This window comes from Heterodontus francisci, chromosome 19 (assembly GCF_036365525.1).
Source record: "Heterodontus francisci isolate sHetFra1 chromosome 19, sHetFra1.hap1, whole genome shotgun sequence".
Lineage (NCBI taxonomy): Eukaryota > Metazoa > Chordata > Chondrichthyes > Heterodontiformes > Heterodontidae > Heterodontus > Heterodontus francisci.
Window position 1 is genome coordinate 22,454,077 of NC_090389.1, and position 17,423 is coordinate 22,471,499.

The window sequence follows — 17,423 nt, forward strand, 5'->3', positions numbered from 1 at the left end:
TCAATCTAGGGATAAATATTGGCCAGGATCGTCCCTGCTCTTCTTCAAAATAGTGCCATGGGATCTTTTACATCCACCTGAGAGGGCAGATAGGACCTGAAAGACAGCATTTCAGACAGTGCAGCACTCCCTCAGTACTGCACCGGAGTGTCAGCCTAGAGTTTTGTTCTAAAATCTCTGGAGTGCGCCTTGAACCCACAACCTCTGACTCAGAGGTGACAATGCTACTAACTAAGCCATGGTTGACACAGTCAGCTAGGAACACAGAAGTTTCCACCAAGTCAACAGAAACAAGGTGAACGCATTCATGGTACAAATCTGTGGCCTCTTCCAAATGTTGAGTGAGCACCAGATTGGCCATAAGTAGGTAACTTATTGAACTGTCGTCCTGCCTTTAAACTCAGGTGACTCCAATACAATGTGGTGCCAAAACACTGAAAAGTACACCAAATAAACTATTAAAAAACTAAACTGCCTGTGGGACCAACAGGAAAGATCTTGTACCTGGAGTACCTGCAGCTGAAGTTACAACAAGACCGTGGCCTGCTACACACTCAGTGGAACTACCCTAAACTCAGCACTGTGTTTATGACGTCAGCTTTTTGGAGCTGCAATTTAGCTTTCTTGAAAAAAAAAGCTTCAGCTTATCTAAAACATATCCTATTCTGAATCATCTGACTTACATTGGCTCCCAGACCCCAATGCCTCAGATTTAAACTACTCACCTTCATTTTCAAATCCTTTCATGGCCTCATCTTCCATTTATATAGCCTTCTCCAGCCCTCTGAGAACTCTTGTCAATCCCTAAATCCCTTTGTCCTACCATTGGCAGCTGTGCCTTCAGCTGTCTAGCTATAAGCTCTGGAATTCCTGCCCTAAATTTCTCCATCTCTCGCTCTCTTCCTTTAAGAACCTCCTAAAAACTCCGACTCAGGTTTTAAACACCCTGCTTAATATCTCCTTCTTTGGCTCTGTGTGGATTATTTGCCTGATTACACTTCTGTGAAGTAACTTGGCACGTTCATCTATATTAAAAGGAATCTATAAATGCAAGTTGTTGAAGCTTTTGCACAGTTTCTGCCAGCAAGAAAGTTATGCTACATCATTATAAATCACAGGTTAGGCTTCAGCTGGATTATTGTGTCCAATTCTGGACAGGATTCTGAAAGATGTCAAAGCTTTGGCTACAGTACAAAGAGGATTTACTAGAATGGTACCAGGGACAGGCGACTACAGTTGTGGGGAGAGACTAGAGCACCTCAGATTGTTCTCCTTAGCACAGCGAATATTAAGGGGAGATTTAATAGAAGTGTTCAAAATTATGAGGGGTTTTGATAACAGTAAATAAGAAGAAATGTTTCCACTGGTGAGAGAGATGGTAATTAAAGGACACAGATTTAAAATAACAGGCAGAAGGACCAAAGTGGAGATGAGGCGAGTTAACGTGCACACTCGGTAACTCCCCGTGAATGTGCACTCTCAGTGACTCCCTGTCACTCTCGTCAACTTCCTGTGAACGAGCACTCCCAGTGGCTCCCTGTGAACGTGCACTCTCGGTGACTCCCTGTGAATGTGCACTCTTGGAGACTCCCTGTGAACGTGCACTCTCAGTGACTCCTCGTTAACGTGCACTCTCAGTGACTCCTCGTTAACGTGCACTCTCAATGACTCCCTGTGAACGTGCACTCTCTGTGACTCCCTGTGAATGTGCACTCTGTGACTCCCTGTGAATGTGCACTCTGTGACTCCCTGTGAATGTGCACTCTCTGCGACTCCCTGTGAACGTGCACTCTCTGCGATTCCCTGTGAACATGCACTCTCTGTGACTCCCTGTGAACGAACACTCTTGGTGACTCCCAGTTAATGTGCATTCTCACAACAACTGTTATCGCTGTAGAATTCCAGATCTGAGCATCAGGAACAGGAAACATCAGGGTGGGACATACAGTTCAAAAAGTTCAAGATTGGAAGAATAATGGAATAATTTTGCGCGAGGATTTTGTATCTTGATTCTCTAGTTGTTCCGCTTCACACTGGACCAGGGCCATATTCCTGACCTTTAATGTGGGATCTGCTTGATCGGAGAGTCACAGGTTTAGGATGGGTGGCACAGTAACTGTTATCTGGGCCACAGTGTTTTGCTTTGGTCAGCCTGAGCTGCTAATCCACTCATAGGAAGTACTGCTAGTGTGTCAGCTATGGCTCAGTGAGTCAGAAGATTATGGGTTTAAGCCCCACTCCAGACACGTGAGCATGTGATCTAGGTTGACCATCCTAGTGCAGGGTTGAGGGAGTATGACACTCTTCCGTCTTTTGGATGAGATGTTAAACTGAGGCCCCATCTGCCCACTCAGATGGACATAAAATATTCCATGGCACAATTTCAAAGAAGAATAAGAGAGTTCCCGAATCCTAGCCAGTATTCATCCTCAACCATCATCACTAAAACAAATTATTTGATCATTGTTGTTTGTGCGACCTTGCTGTGCACAAAGTGCCTGCTGCCTTTCCTACATTACAACAGTGACTACGCTTCAAAGGTGTGCCACTGGCAGTAAACATCCCGGGGTCGTGACAGGCGCTGTGTAAAAGCAAGTTTTTTTTTCTTTGGTCTCAGCGAGAAGGTGACATCTTTATATTACATGAAGTCATTCATTAAAAAATAAGAGTGATAACAAAGGACCTTATTTTTCTTCATGATTTTGATGTGTGGGATTATGTGTGGGTGTGGAGGTGGGTGTAAACTTTCTGCTCATCTTGAAGAGTGATGTTAATGATGAGAAATCGCCGGTGCCCAGTGTTGGCATTAAGCTCTCATCTGGTTGGACACAGTGCTCTAACAGCACAAATTAAAGCCAGGGACCACAGGCACATCACAGAAAAACACACGCGGGTACTTCAGGTATGCAGCCTGCACATTCTTAATGTGGCTGGAGGGATGAGCAATCCAGCAAAACAGGCTCATGTGCTGTAAATATTTAGACACCAAATCTAACCTCAACCTCAACTTGAAAGCCTCTATGTGCTTGAAAAGAGAATCAACTTCCAAATGTCTCACCATTCTTTAGACAGAAGCTCAATATATTCAAGGGTAATATTAAGGAAGCTGGTTGGTTTCATGCATTTTATCTTTTAGCGTCTCCTCTTTTTCCTCTCCTCTCTGGAGTACTCTTCCCTTCAGCTCCTCACACAGCTGGCGAACTCTTCATGTGGGAGTTTAGACCATGACTATGAGTACGGTATTTGACCGGGGCTGGGACACCAGAACCGAGCCTCATTGCGCCCTTGCCATATGCACAAGCATTTCTTCCAGCGGGCGGTGGGGGAAATGCTGCACAACAATTCAGGAGCAGGAATCATGGCCCATGTCCCCACGCAAAGCCAGGATAATATAGCCAATGTGGCAGCCCTACTACTAGCCAGTGTAACTGGCTGCTTCAGTACAGGCCAGTAATCAAATATGGAACATCGGAACATAGGACTTAGGAGCAGGATTAGGCCATTTGGCCCTTTGAGCTTGCCCTGCCATTCGATAAGATCATGGCTGATCTGGTTGTGGTTTCAACTCCCATGTCTATCAAAAGTCTATCTAACTCAGCCTTGAATAAATTCAATGACCCCACCTCCACTGCTTTCTGGGGAAGAGAATTCCACTGATTAACAAGCCTCAGAGAGAGAAAAAATTCTCTTCATTATTGTCTTAAAAGGGAGACCTCTTATTCTTAAACTGTGTCCCCTACTTCTATTCTCCTCCACAAGAGGAAACATCCTCCCAGTACCCACTCTATCAAGTCCCCTCAGGATCTTATATATTTCAATAAGATCACCTCTCATTCTTCTAAACTCCAACAGGTATGGGCCCAACCTGCTCAACTTTTCTTCATAAGATAAGTCCTTCATCCCAGGAATCAGTCGAGTGAACCTTCTCTGAACTGCTTCTAATGCAATTATATCCTTTTTCAAATAAGAAGACCAAAACTGTACACAGTACTCCAGATGTGGTCTCACCAAGCAGTCGTCTCACTGTACAGTTGCAGTAAAACTTCCCGACTTTTATACTCAATTCTCCTTGTAATAAATACCAACATTCCATTTGCCTTCCTAATCACTTGCTGTACCTGCATACCAACTTTTAGTCATTCATGTACCAGGACACCCAGATCCCTCTGTACCACCATGTTCTGCAGTCTCTCTCCATTTAAATAATATACAGCATTTTTATTCTTCCTGCCAAAGTGGACAAGTTCACATTTTCCCACATTATACTCCATCTGCCAAATTTTTGCCTGCTCACTTAACATATTTAAATCCCTCATCTTGACAACTTACTTTCCTTCCTATGTTGGCGTCATTGGCAAATTTATTTACCCCCCATACATTCATTTCCTTCATTGAAATCATTGATATAAATAGTAAATAATTGAGGCCCCAGCACTGATCCCTGTGGCACTCCACTAGTTACAGCTTGTCAACCTGAAAAAGACCCATTTATCCCTAATCTCTGCTTCCTCTTAGCTAACCACTCCTTTATTCATCCTAATATGTTACCCCCAACACCATGTGCTCTTATCTTGAGCAGTAACCTTTGATGTGGCACCTTATCAAATGCCTTTTGGAAATCCAAGTACACCACATCTACAGATTCTCCCTTATCCGTATTGCTTGTTCCTTCCTCAAAGAATTCTAATAAATTAGTCAAACATGATTTCCCTTTCACAAAACCATGTTGACTCTGTCTGATCCCATTATGATTTTCTAAGTATCCTGCTATAACATCCTTAATAATGGATTCTAGCATTTTCCCTGAGACAGCACCTTATCAGCTAAATAAGCTCAACCACTGAGGCAGCAGGTAATTTGTGCTCAGATGTACTGTTATCAGCATGCACTCAAACATGTGCACAGACACACACAATCTTATCCAGTCTGCTCAGGGATCCCCCTCTCAGGTTTGCATCTGTTCATAGTTCCACATGGAATTTCGGTAGAGCCTAAGTAGAAGCTGGTGTCAGTCCAATTCCCTCTGCATGTTACACAGTGCCTCCTTCACCACTTCTGGATAGTACAGCTGCAATTAATGGACAATGGGATCACTAGATACAGGACCTCCCTCACTGCCGCACTGTGTGCAATGTCCCACTGTGCTACAGGGTACACATCCCCAGATTCACCATGACAGTGAAAGTCATCTCTTAATACAGCCCTGTAGTTTTAGCTGAGTGTTTTCATTATTGTTGAAGACACTGTGGCAGCCTCCACCCCTCACTGGTGTTATATAAGCAAATATAGAAGCCAATCTTAAAAGTGGAGCATAATAACATTAGAACAAGGCCATTCAGGAGTTTATTCAGGTTGCAATTCTCCACACGAAAGGTAGTAAAATTCTGGAGCTCGCTCCCCAAAAGATAGAGTTTTGTTGGGTAAAGCTATCAAGGGATATGGATTAAAGGCAGGTAAACTGGGTTGAGGTACAGATCAGCCATGATCTAGCTGAATGCAGAACAGACTTGAGGAGCTGAACAGCCTACTCTTATGCTTCTAGAATAATGACGCCTCACCATGACATAGGAACATAGGAGGAGTAGGCCATTCAGCCCATCAAGCCTGCTCTGCCATTCAATATGATCATGGCTGATCATCCACTTCAATGCCTTTTTCCCACATTGTATTAACGATAGAAGGGGACATGAGTTCCAGGGGAAAAGAAGAAGAAGGAATTACATCCCCACACCCCAATGGGGTTTTCCCATGTGTACATTTGAGTCCCTGTTGTTTTCAACTGGATTAAAAAGTCCAGACACAGACTCCTCCTACCACTGTGTGGTCAAACCCTAGACTAGCTGGGGCTGACTGGCAGGCCAGATGCTTGTGCAGAGTTCAAATAGGTGCCAGCAAGGATCAGGATGTGGCAGGGGTTCACAGACAGAAGAGCACAATTAGGAGAAGATCGAACAATAGAGGAAACCATACCCTCCCAGAAACCATGAGATTTCTATCTGTGGTTACAATGTATTCCTAGGGAAATGGAGGGTGACCTTTAGAAGAATATTTGTTTTAAATAAAGGTAGATTTCTTTGAATGTATCTGTAAACAGACACCAGGATTCAATGGGGCAGCTTAGAATAGATTGTAGGCCTAGCACTAAAAGATAGAAGAGCAAAATTAATGAACTTTAAGCATGACCTCAAGCAAAGTAGTGGAATTATGAAACAGACACCATGTGAAAGTGGTTAAAATTTCAGTCTGCACAGTGTCTGGCCAGGGCTGAATAATGGGAATGTTCAAATATGTGGGTAACCGGAGTTTTGTTGGATTTCCTTTCATTGGGGAGGAGTTGTCAGGCACAAATACTTTTGAGTATATTCACTGTTGTAATGTAGGAAACGCAACAGCCAATTTACACACAGCAAGCTCCCACAAACAGCAATGAGGTAATGATCAGATAATCTTTTCTTAAGTGATGTTGGTTGAAGGATAATTATTGGCCTAGACACCAGGAGAACTCTTCTGTTCTTCAAAATAGTGCCATGGGATCTAACTGAGAGGGCAGATGGGACCTCAGTTTAATGTCCCATCCAAAAGACGACATCTCCAATGGTGCAGCGCTGTCTCAGTACTGGACTGGGCTGTCGGCCTAGATTTTGTACTCAAGTTCCTGGAATGGGCCTTGAGCTCACAATGACTCAGAGGCGAAAGTGCTACCACTGAGTTTTACACAACATATTACAGGAAAAAAACCTACTTTTCTAGTATTTTAATTTGGTAAAGTTACCTCAGTGTGTTTGTGAGGGACACGGCAACTGCACTTTGATAGTCATATTACCACTTGGGTAGGGCGAGGAGGGGGGGGGGAGGGGAGGCAGTGGAATGATACAACTTTACTGTGAGGAACTGCCACAAATATAAAACCAGCCCTGTTGAAATATCACAACCTTACACTTGAGCTCCAGTGTTGAGAGGTTTTACTTCAGCAACAGATCTTAATCGTTTTTGTTGAACAACTGGCTATTATGTTGATGAGCTGGGGGTCTGAATGCAAGCTTACTCACAGGTACTATCAGCCACTTCCTGTGTCTTCTTATTGCTTCCTGCATATATGCTACTGAGGAGAAAAGGTGCATTGAGGAAGTCCAGCCAGCGTCAGAGCATGTCAGTGATGGGAGCTTTACAAGAAATGACTGCAGCCGTAACAGAACCAGACCTGCAGTGCAACTACATTCCCTTTGCCAACAATGAGGCAAAACATGCACTCACATGCTGACACTGCATTACACAGGATGTCTAGAGAACTCAGTAGTTTTAAGTGGACAACCTGTGTAGAGTTGCTGCAAAAGAGAACTGCCCAGTGACCTGCATTCACAATGCCCTTTCAACTTTGTAATCTGGAAGTGCTTTCTGATGATCTGATGGCAAGATAACCTTGTGTAAAGGGTCTATGTGGGTGGATTTCAGAATTGGGCTTGCACTACAGTTGAATGGTCTCCCAGTACTCACATGTCAATAGCTTGCACTCGGTCCAGGGACCGATGTAAATTGATTGTGTCTCAACATTAAAAAATGATGAGTCTACTGTCACTCCCAGGCCCCTTCCAAAGTCTTCATGTGCTAAATCTATTCTCATCATTTTAATATCTCGGCCTCTCAGTCTTCATACAGCCTGTATAACTATACTCACCCAGTTTAGAGAATCACTACCTTCAGAAGAGGGAAAGGTAGGAAATTGGAAAAGAGGACAGGAAAAGGGTATTTTATCTTTTGAAATCTTGGCTGTTTTAGCATAGATGATAGATGCAGACACAAAGCAGAATAATCAACAATAGTGACATTTTAGAGGCGCAATTGAAAAAAAGGATGAAGGTGAATTGTTTTTAAAGGAACCCTTCTTAATGAAAACACACATTTTGAAAGACACTTCTTCCTTCTCTACAATGAACACATTCTAGAGGGGAAATTACACATTCAAACAGCTGTTGCTTCTGAAAGGCAATTCTTTGCCAACTCCATGGAACAATTAACAGAATGAAAGATAGCTCTTAAACCAGAAGAAATAGTTTTATTTGTTACAGCCAAATACAGTGTGCCTCTGTGATAGGACTGGGCGGGTTGTTCATAAATGCACTGAGTACAGCTAGTCACTGGGGCCATTCTCCGCAATCATGATTGCTGTACAATAGGTGCAACCCGAGGGAGGTTAAGGGGTTAGCTCTACAACTTAGCAAACACATGCAAACCACGGGGACTGGATGGCACCGGATAACAGGATGGCCACTGACATTTCACTCAGTGATCTTGGCAGTTTGAAAGTCTTAGCTAGTCATATGTGGCTTCTATACTGCAGTGCTAATCCAGGATCTAGTGGCCATGGGCACACAGCACTAAAATGTACCCCAGTGGGGCAAGCTCACAGGCTGACTGATGTGGGACTGTAATGCTTGACAAATCTTTTGGAATTCTATGATGACATTACGAGCAAGGAGGACAGTGGGGACCCAGTGGATGTGGTGTACCTGGATTTCCAAAAGGCCTTCGACAAGGTGCCGCACAAGAGGCCGCTGCATAAGATAAGGATGCATGGCGTTAGGGGTAAAGTATTAGCATGGATAGAGGATTGGTTGACTAACAGGAAGCAGAGAGTGGGGATAAATGAGTGCTATTCTGGTTGGCAATCAGTCACTAGTGGTGTGCCTCAGGGATCGGTGTTGGGACCGCAATTATTTACAATTTATATAGATGATTTGGAGTTGGGGACCACGTGTAGGTTGTCAAAGTTTGCAGATGACACTAAGATGAGTGGCAGAGCAAAGTGTGCAGATGACTGTGAAACTTTGCAGAGGAACATAGATACATTGAGTGAGTGGGCAAAGGTCTGGCAGATGGAATACAATGTTGATAAATGTGAAGTCATTCATTTCGGTAGGAGTAACAGTAAAAAGGATTATTACTTGAATGGTAAAAAGTTGCAGCATGCTGCTATGCAGAGGGACCTGGGTGTCCTTGTGCATGAATCGCAGAAAGTTGGTCTGCAGGTACAGCAAGTAATTAGGAAGGCAAATGGAATTTTGTCCTTCATTGCTAAAGGGATTGAGTTTAAAAGCAGAGAGGTTATGTTGCAGCTGTATAAGGTACTGGTGAGGCCGCACCTGGAGTACTGTGTGCAGTTTTGGTCTCCTTACTTGAGAAAGGATATACTGGCACTGGAGAGGGTGCAGAGGAGTTTCACTAGGTTGATTCCAGAGTTGAGGGGGTTGGCTTATGAGGAGAGACTGAGTAGATTGGGATTATATTCATTGGAATTCAGAAGAATGAGGGGGGATCTTATAGAAACATATAAAATTATGAAGGGAATAGATAAGATACAAGTAGAGAGGATGTTTCCACTGGCAGGTGAAGCTAGGACAAGAGGGCATAGCCTCAAGATTAGAGGGAGCAGATTTAGCACTGAATTAAGAAGGAACTTCTTCACCCAGAGGGTTGTTAATCTATGGAATTCCTTGCCCAGTGAAGTAGTTGACGCTTCTTCAGTAAACGTTTTTAAAGCTAAGGTAGATATCTTTTTGAATAATAAAGGAATTAAGGGATACGGTGAGAGCGCAGGTAAGTGGATCTGAGTCCACGAAAAGATCAGCCATGATCTTATTGAATGTGGAGCAGGCTTGAGGGGCCGGACGGCCTACTCCTGCTCCTAGTTCTTATGATCTTATGATTCCATGTGTTCGAACCTTCTGGACCAGCCTACCATGCGGGACCTTGTCAAAGGCCTTGCTAAAGTCCATGTAGACAACATCCATCGCCCTGCCCTCGTCAATCCTCTTGGTCACCTCCTCAAAAAACTCAAACAAATTCGTGAGACATGATTTCCCACGCACAAAGCCATGCTGACTATCCCTAATCAGACCTTGCCTTTCCAAATGCATATAAATCCTGTCTCTCAGAATCCCTTCCAATAACTTTCCCACCACTGATGTAAGGCTCACCGGCCTGTAGTTCCCTAGCTTATCCCTGCTGCCCTTCTTAAATAAAGGCACAACAGTAGCTATCCTCCAGTCTTCTGGTACCTCAACCGTGGCTAACGACGATACAAAAATCTCTGCCAGGGCCCCAACAATCCCCTCCCTTGCTTCCCATAGCAACCTACGATACACCTCTCGAAGATACACTCTGTTTTCTGATTTTAATCCTACTTTCCATAACATTCCACATCTACCCTGAATCTCTTGTTTTTTAAATTTCACTTCGAAATATTGTTTATTTCGTGTCAAGGACTTTCTAAAAGAGTAGATAAACTTCTGGGTGAGAAGAGTGAAATTTACGGTAGAGCTGGCAGTGATGTACCTACTCCTGATGGTAAACCTGACTAGACAATGCTATATCTGACTTGGTAGTGTTCTAACTGGCCCAGCAGTACACAGGCCTGTACCTAGCCTAGCAGTGCTAATGCATGGCCTGGCAGTGCCAATGCTGTACCTGGGTGGAACAGACACTGAGTGTTTTAAGCACTAAATATTCCTAAGCAGAGGCACAGGAGATGGCAGACCCTGGCCATTGAGCATTCAGATGGTGATCTTGGGGGTCCTGCCGTGAAAAGGCGAACGCTTGCAGAACATCAGAACCCGACAAAGACATTGCATAGACTCTCTGGAGATGAGCGACAGATGGCAGTGATGACAGGAGAGTCCAATGCCCTCCTTTGCAGCACCACAGAAGATATCACTACAATGCACAGCACCATGGAGCAGGTGGCAGCTTAGTAACATCTGCAAGCATGCCACAGAACACAGAGACTTCCCAACACACAGTCCTTGGATATAATGAGCAAATGATCTCCAGGGCTTATAGACTCCAATGACTGCATATCTGCAGGAGGGTCTAGATCTCCTGATCTCCTGTGGCACTGCCTTAAGAGCCTTGCTTCCCTGCTATTTCTCCTCTTCTTCCTCCAGCAAATAAATTAGGGAAAAACACAGCCTTCATTGTTAGGAAATTAAACAAACAAGAAACAGCATTAATGGAGACTTCCAAGTAAAGACAGGAGCTACTATAATAAAGAGCAAAAGAATGACAGAAGACCAATCCAAAGTAAAGTTATGACATTCTATCTCACAGCACAATAAAACACAACAGCTCACCTGTAAGATTCCAGAATCAACATCAACAACTTACATTTATATCGCCTTTAACATAGAAAAAAATCCCAAGGCACTATACTGAGGCACACTCAGACAATAATCCAACCAAAGGAGGAGATATTGGAAGGAGATATTAGGAGGTGTGACAAATATGTGGGTCCTAAGGGAGGAGAGAGAGGTAGAGAGTCGGAGAGGTTTAGGGAGGGAATTTCATAGCTGAGGTTCGAGGCAGCTGAAGGCATGGACGCCAATAATAGGTCAAAAGAAAGTAGACTATCATCAGTAGAGATACAATCAGTAACAGAAGATGCTGGCTGGGAGGAGTTACTGAGCCTGACACTGTGCGGTAAAGGTATTGTTATTATAACATAACATTTTAATATTAAACTCTGCAGTTTAACTCCAGGTAAAGACTGATTGTCCTCTCCTCATGCTGTCAGTGAGTAATTGGCATAGAGCACACCAGAAGTCCGTTCTACCAGGACTCAGGGCTCAGCAATTGAACTTAATTAAAATTAACATTATTGGCGTCCATGCCTTCAGCTGGACCACACGAGTGGTCTTAAGGATGGAGTATTGGCCACAAACATGATGATAGGTCATCTGGGGACTTCTTTGGCCTTAAAGGCACCAGCACCATTAAAGGGGAAGGTGTAAATAAAACTTCAAGAGGGACTTGAGTTTTTTGAGGGGGAAGTAATGAGGCAGGGTTTTTATAGCTTGATCTCAGTTGGCAGAGAGCAGGTGTAAGGTTAGGGTTGGGGAGGGGGTTGAGGGAGAAGGGTCATTACTACTCTGTGGTAGGGAAGCAATTCTTCAGGAGTGGCTGAGGCAAATGACTTCAGCAGCTGTCAAGATTGTTGCTGCCTCTCGTTTATCTCCAAATAAACCACACTGCAAGGGGTGTGAGAGGTGACAGTACTGAATGTGGCCTCCATCATTAACCATGTAATACTACCAGCATTCCGTTAACAAATCCAGCAGCAAAACAATTTTTAGCCATGGTCAAATATAAAGACCTTTCTTGGCAATGCCAGCCACAAGTAGCAGCTCTGAACGTAATAGCTTGAGGTTTTTCTGAGAATAGTTTTCTTTGAACCCAGTGCTATTAGAGGAAGCTTGAGTGCAGGGGTGCCTGACATCCATTTGCATGAAATTTACATTGCTACACCTGGTACCGACACAGGCACCAGAAAGCTCATAGAGGACGTATGTGTGCAGTGATGTCAGCAACAAAGGAATAGTGCCCATTTTTCCTCTGCACTGCTTCTGTCTGAGGATTGTCAACCCTCCAGGATTGCTCTGGAGCCTCCAGGAAATAAAGATCAATCTCCAGGGCACTGCTATGAGCAACCTGGGAGAAAAGTCATCGGGAGGAACAAAAGGCGACATGAGGAAAAACTTTTTTAAGCAGCGAGTGGTTAGGATCTGGAATGCACTGCCTGAGAGTGTGGTGGAGGCAGATTCAAATGTGGTTTTCAAAAGGAAATTGGATATACATCTGAAGAGAAAAAATTTGCAGGGCTACAGGGAAAAAGCGGGGGAGTGGACTAGCTGAGTTGCTCTTGCAGAGAACCAGCATGGACACGATGGGTCGAATGGCCTCCTTCTGTGTTGTAACCGTTCTACGATTCTATGACATCAAAAAAAATTGAGATTTTTTTTCATTTTCTTCACTTTCATTTATGAGTTAAGAAAAGTAATGGAGACGGTATAAAAGATAAGAAATACGAGCAAGTTGTTGGCCATATGGTTCCTCGAGCCTGGTCTGTCATTCAGTAAGATCATAGCTGAACTTCTACATCAACTCCACTTTCTTGCCCTATGCCTTGATTTCCTTAGTGCCCAAAAATCTATGGATCTCAGTCCTGAAGATACTATTGACTGCACACACACAGCTCTCTGAGGGAAAAATCCAAAGATTCATAACCCACTGAGTGAAGATATATTTCTCCTCATCTCAATCCTAAGTAGCTGACCCCTTATCTTGATACCATGATCTCTGGTTCTGGACTCTCCAGCCAGTCAAAAATCATCCAATTGGGCAATTAAGAATCTTTTTGCTTTCCAATTGGCATGGGAAGGTGGGCACCGCAAGGATGAACATGTCGGTGGAAGGAGAAGGAGGAAGGAGGTTGTGTGATAAAACCTCCAAGAATTCATCCAGAGTTGTAAAATAAGGCTTCTTTCACTGGGATGGATGTTGCATAGAAGAATGGTAAGGAGCCAGCACCATTGTGCCAGGCAGCAGAGGTTTATTAGAACACAGGTAGAGACTGTAACATCGTTTAAAAAGGTAACTGGGTGAGTATTTGAAAAGGAAAAAGTATAAAAAGATACAAACAAGGGATGAGAGTAGATAGTTGCAGTTGATGAGCTGGCATCGGCAGAGGTGAAATGGAGCAAATGGCCTTCTATTTGTGCTGTAATTTCTACAAATCTATGTGGCACTGCTAAGGGAAGAGTTTGGCAGTGCAGGAGCTGCATAACATCAGTAGAGATACAGTCAGTGATGCAGGCTGCTGATGGGAGAAGGTACTGAGTCTGACAATGTCCAGCAGCAGCTCATCATCAGTAGTGATAGAGTCAATAAAACAGGGTATGAGTGGGAGGATTTATCCAGCCCAACAGCGTGTATGAACTGGATAAAATCAGTCGCGAAAGGAGACAATGCTGGCTGGGAAATACTTTCCATATGAGGTGATTTCTCAGTGCAATCTCACACCACTAGCTTAAACATAAGAACAAGAGGAGGCCATTCAATCCCTAGAGCCTGTTCCATACCATTCAATTAGCCCATGGCTAATCTGTACCTCAACTCCATTTACTGGTCTTAACAAAACATCTCCTACTTGTCAGGAGAAATACTGATTTATTACTCCATTGATGTCAGTGATTGCCTGCACCAATTGAAAAAGCCCTGGCACCCTTTCAGCTGCTATTAAGGAGCTGGCAAACAGTTCCGGCCCTAGTTCCACATTGGAAGGCAAAGCCTCATTATATCCTTTTAAAGAAGTTTTGAACAATGACGTTCTGGTAAAAGTTTTAATTATTCAGAACTCAGTGCAACTAAGTAAGGGTACATTCATAATCAAACCAAGTAACTTGGTCACATCCCTAAATCTCTACTGAAAACATTACAACAATGACAACATTTCAAAGGTAGTTCACTAGCTGTAAAGTGCTTTGGGACATCCTGAGGTCATGAATGACTCTATATAAATACAAATCCTTTCTTCGACAAACGTGCAGTTCCCAGCGGACAGCCTTGCCTGCTGGCCTCAGTACAGGGCATTACAGGTGCCCTGCCCACAATTTGCCAACCGTTCATTTTAAATGGACAGAAAATTGTGCGTCCCTTGCCCACAAATTCCCGATGAGCATGGCCAACGGGCGAGACTGGCCAATGGTAGTGCCCATTGGTAATATCAGTACCACCATCATTACTAATTGAACCATGAGGGAGCTGATGTAGCAGATCATTAAATTAACAACAGAATAATTACACCACACAGTGCATGCTGAGCCAGGGCAATTTCTCATTCTGACAACTGAATGTCTTCATTGCCAGGAGGAAGTGTCGCAAGGAGATGTCGCTTTGTTACAATGGCATCAGTGGCATGATGAGATGCTTGCTACAGAGCTAAGTGTTTCTATGGTGTTGTTGCACCATCACATTGAGAATTGAGCAACTTAGCTAAAAAAGGAAAAAATTCCAAAGTGCTTAATTGTGACGACAGTGACCGCTTTAACGGTGTTTTTGAAACTGACACTTCATCAGTTTTCACTATGTGTTCCACCCATGCACATTTTGCATTCTAACCTGGAAGAGTTTACTGAGGAGTGGGTGGACCCTTTTCAAATGCATTGTTTTCCTGCCTGATTTCACAAACCTAATTCTTTTTGTTATTCTGAAAATTCTGAGACTGAGAAAAGTCACAATCTATTACCATATACAGCACTGCATCAAACACAGAACACAGTACATAATATAGTGTTTGATATAATACATTACATGCATTAAGAGCTTGATAATATGATATATACAGGTACTACATTGAGTTTGATAATATAGTATATACATTGAGTTAGGTATAATACAGTGCACACTATGTTTGATATAATACACATATTATTATACATTAAATCAAACACAATATGCTGTAAACAATCCCTTTAATACATTAAATAACATACTTTCCAATGTCTTTTCTCCTGTATAGCTTCCAGACTGATCCCACCAACTAGTACGAAGTCACACCCCATGTCTATAACATGTTCCTCCAGCTGTTAATGATGCTATTTCCCAAACATTTTTCTCTTTTTAAATTTCAGATTAATGCGGCTTTGACTGGAGCCTTTTAAATGCATGTTTGTACAATCTCGACAGTTTTGTGTGTGTGTTTTCTTTCTGACTTACTTGCACATTGCAGACTCTGCTTGAACAGTCCCCAGATGAAGTCTCCGCACTGGTCACACCAGCTGGGTTGGGTCTGGGTGCAGGGGCTGAAGTCGTGTCCTTCTCCCGGTCTCTCGGTCAGTCTCGGCTCCTGGTCTAACAGCAGCAACAACCGGTTCTTGCGTTCGTGTTTGGCGGCCTTGCCCAGACTCTGAACGCTCGATGCCCGGGTCCTGGGGCTGATCCTCATAGCGTTGGTCCTCTCCAAGCCCGAGGAGCGGTAGATCGACTTGTTGCTGCCGGGGCTCAGAGTCCCGTCCGGCTGCCTGTCATCTCTCAGATCCCGCAGCTCGATCAGCTCCGCCATGGGGAGAGGGGCAACAGATCAGGGGAAGGAGGGAGAGAGATAGTTTAAACCCTCTGGGAAAACTGCAAGTGATACTCAGGCTGAAGTTCAGATAAAAAACATGGGAGGTAAAGGGGATTAAAATTAAATGATCCAAAAATCTCACAGATGAGAAAATGTTTGCATATAAAGTCCCATAGGTAAAAAATATTCAACTGCTCCGACCAGAAACTCGAGGAGAAAATAAATTGAGGCAAGCTGAAAAGTTACACCCAAACTCCTCATCCTCACCCGGGACAAGTCAATGCTCTTCCGACCACAACTTCAGATCAACGTACAGATCCGCCCAGAGAACAGATCATAACTCTCAAAACTAAACAAAACCTAATGCTTTTACAGCAGAGGGCTGTTTAATAAAATAATTCATATTCGTACAAAATGCATCTAATAGTTATTAAAGCCTGTATTATTTTTTAAGAAAAGATCGGGAACTCTCTTAACTAAGATGTAAGTTGGTCGAGCGGATGGAGAATGTGGGAGGAGCTGGTGTTGAAATTTCTTCCACATGAGAATGTTCAGAATGTCGCTTTTTTCACAGCAGCTCTGAACGTTGCTGTTAACAGGCACCAGTTGCAGTTTGCTTCCGTCTTTCACTGACGGCTGGGGTATTGGACCATTAACTGTCCCCATTGTCACCGACCAAAACTCAGCACAAGTGCCCCTTTTAATGGCAGCAGCAATATAACAATCAAACGGATATGGTGACTAGAATGTGGCATTTCATAAACTCCACCTCACTTTTTATAAATGTAATTATAACCCTGGCTGGGGGAATCAAGACAGTTATGAAGTACTGGAGAGAAATCATTTAAAGACAAGCGCCTGAGACGGGAGCTTGTATCCTAATGTTTTGTTGCCCATTATTCTGGGCTCCATGGTGTGAGGGGAATGGGGACGATGTTAACCCACAGCTACATGTAGCCAGGAAAGACCGTTGACTAAAGACTGCATGAAGCTATTGCATGAAATCCCCACATTATCAGCAGAGATAAGGCACAAGATTACGGATGCCCAGGAGTCATTGTCTGTTTTAAATACAGCAATAGGGTGACGCTATGTTGCCCCAGTTTCACTACTAGTGCATTTATATAGTGCCTTCAACACAGTAAAACATCCCATAGAGCTTGACAGCGAGCCAAAGAAGATTATAAGATGGATGGCCAAAAGGTTGGTCACAGAGGTAGGTTTCAAGGAGAATCTTAAAGGAGGAGAGCGAGGCAAAGGTTTAATTAGCGAATTCCAGTGCTTAGGGTCTAGACAGCTGAAGGCATACTTGCCAGCGGTGTGATGGAAATTAGGGATAGACAGGAGAGCAGAACTGGAGGAATGCAGAGTTATCAGAGGGTTGTAAGACTGGAGGGACAGGCAAAACAGAAAGGCAACAGGACAAGTTCCCCCTCAAACTGAGCCGGCACCACTAATATGATTAAAAAGCAAACCTTAATTAAACAAAAACAGTTTAAATCACAACATTATTATTGATGTCACTGAG

At 43.5% G+C, this 17,423-nt stretch overlaps 1 protein-coding gene across 3 annotated transcripts in view; it reads right to left on the reverse strand.

Moving 5' to 3' along the window:
* Positions 1–16,526, reverse strand: part of rassf1 (Ras association domain family member 1) — a 135,341-nt gene extending 118,815 nt beyond the window's left edge. The window contains exon 1 of one of the 3 annotated variants that reach the window (XM_068051451.1): positions 15,547–16,526. In XM_068051451.1, coding sequence (XP_067907552.1) covers positions 15,547–15,892 — 346 coding nt within the window. In that variant the 5' untranslated portion in view covers positions 15,893–16,526. The remainder of the gene's footprint in view (positions 1–15,546) is intronic. The other 2 variants (XM_068051450.1, XM_068051452.1) reach the window with 2 other exon arrangements.
* Between the last annotated feature and the right edge of the window lie 897 nt (positions 16,527–17,423).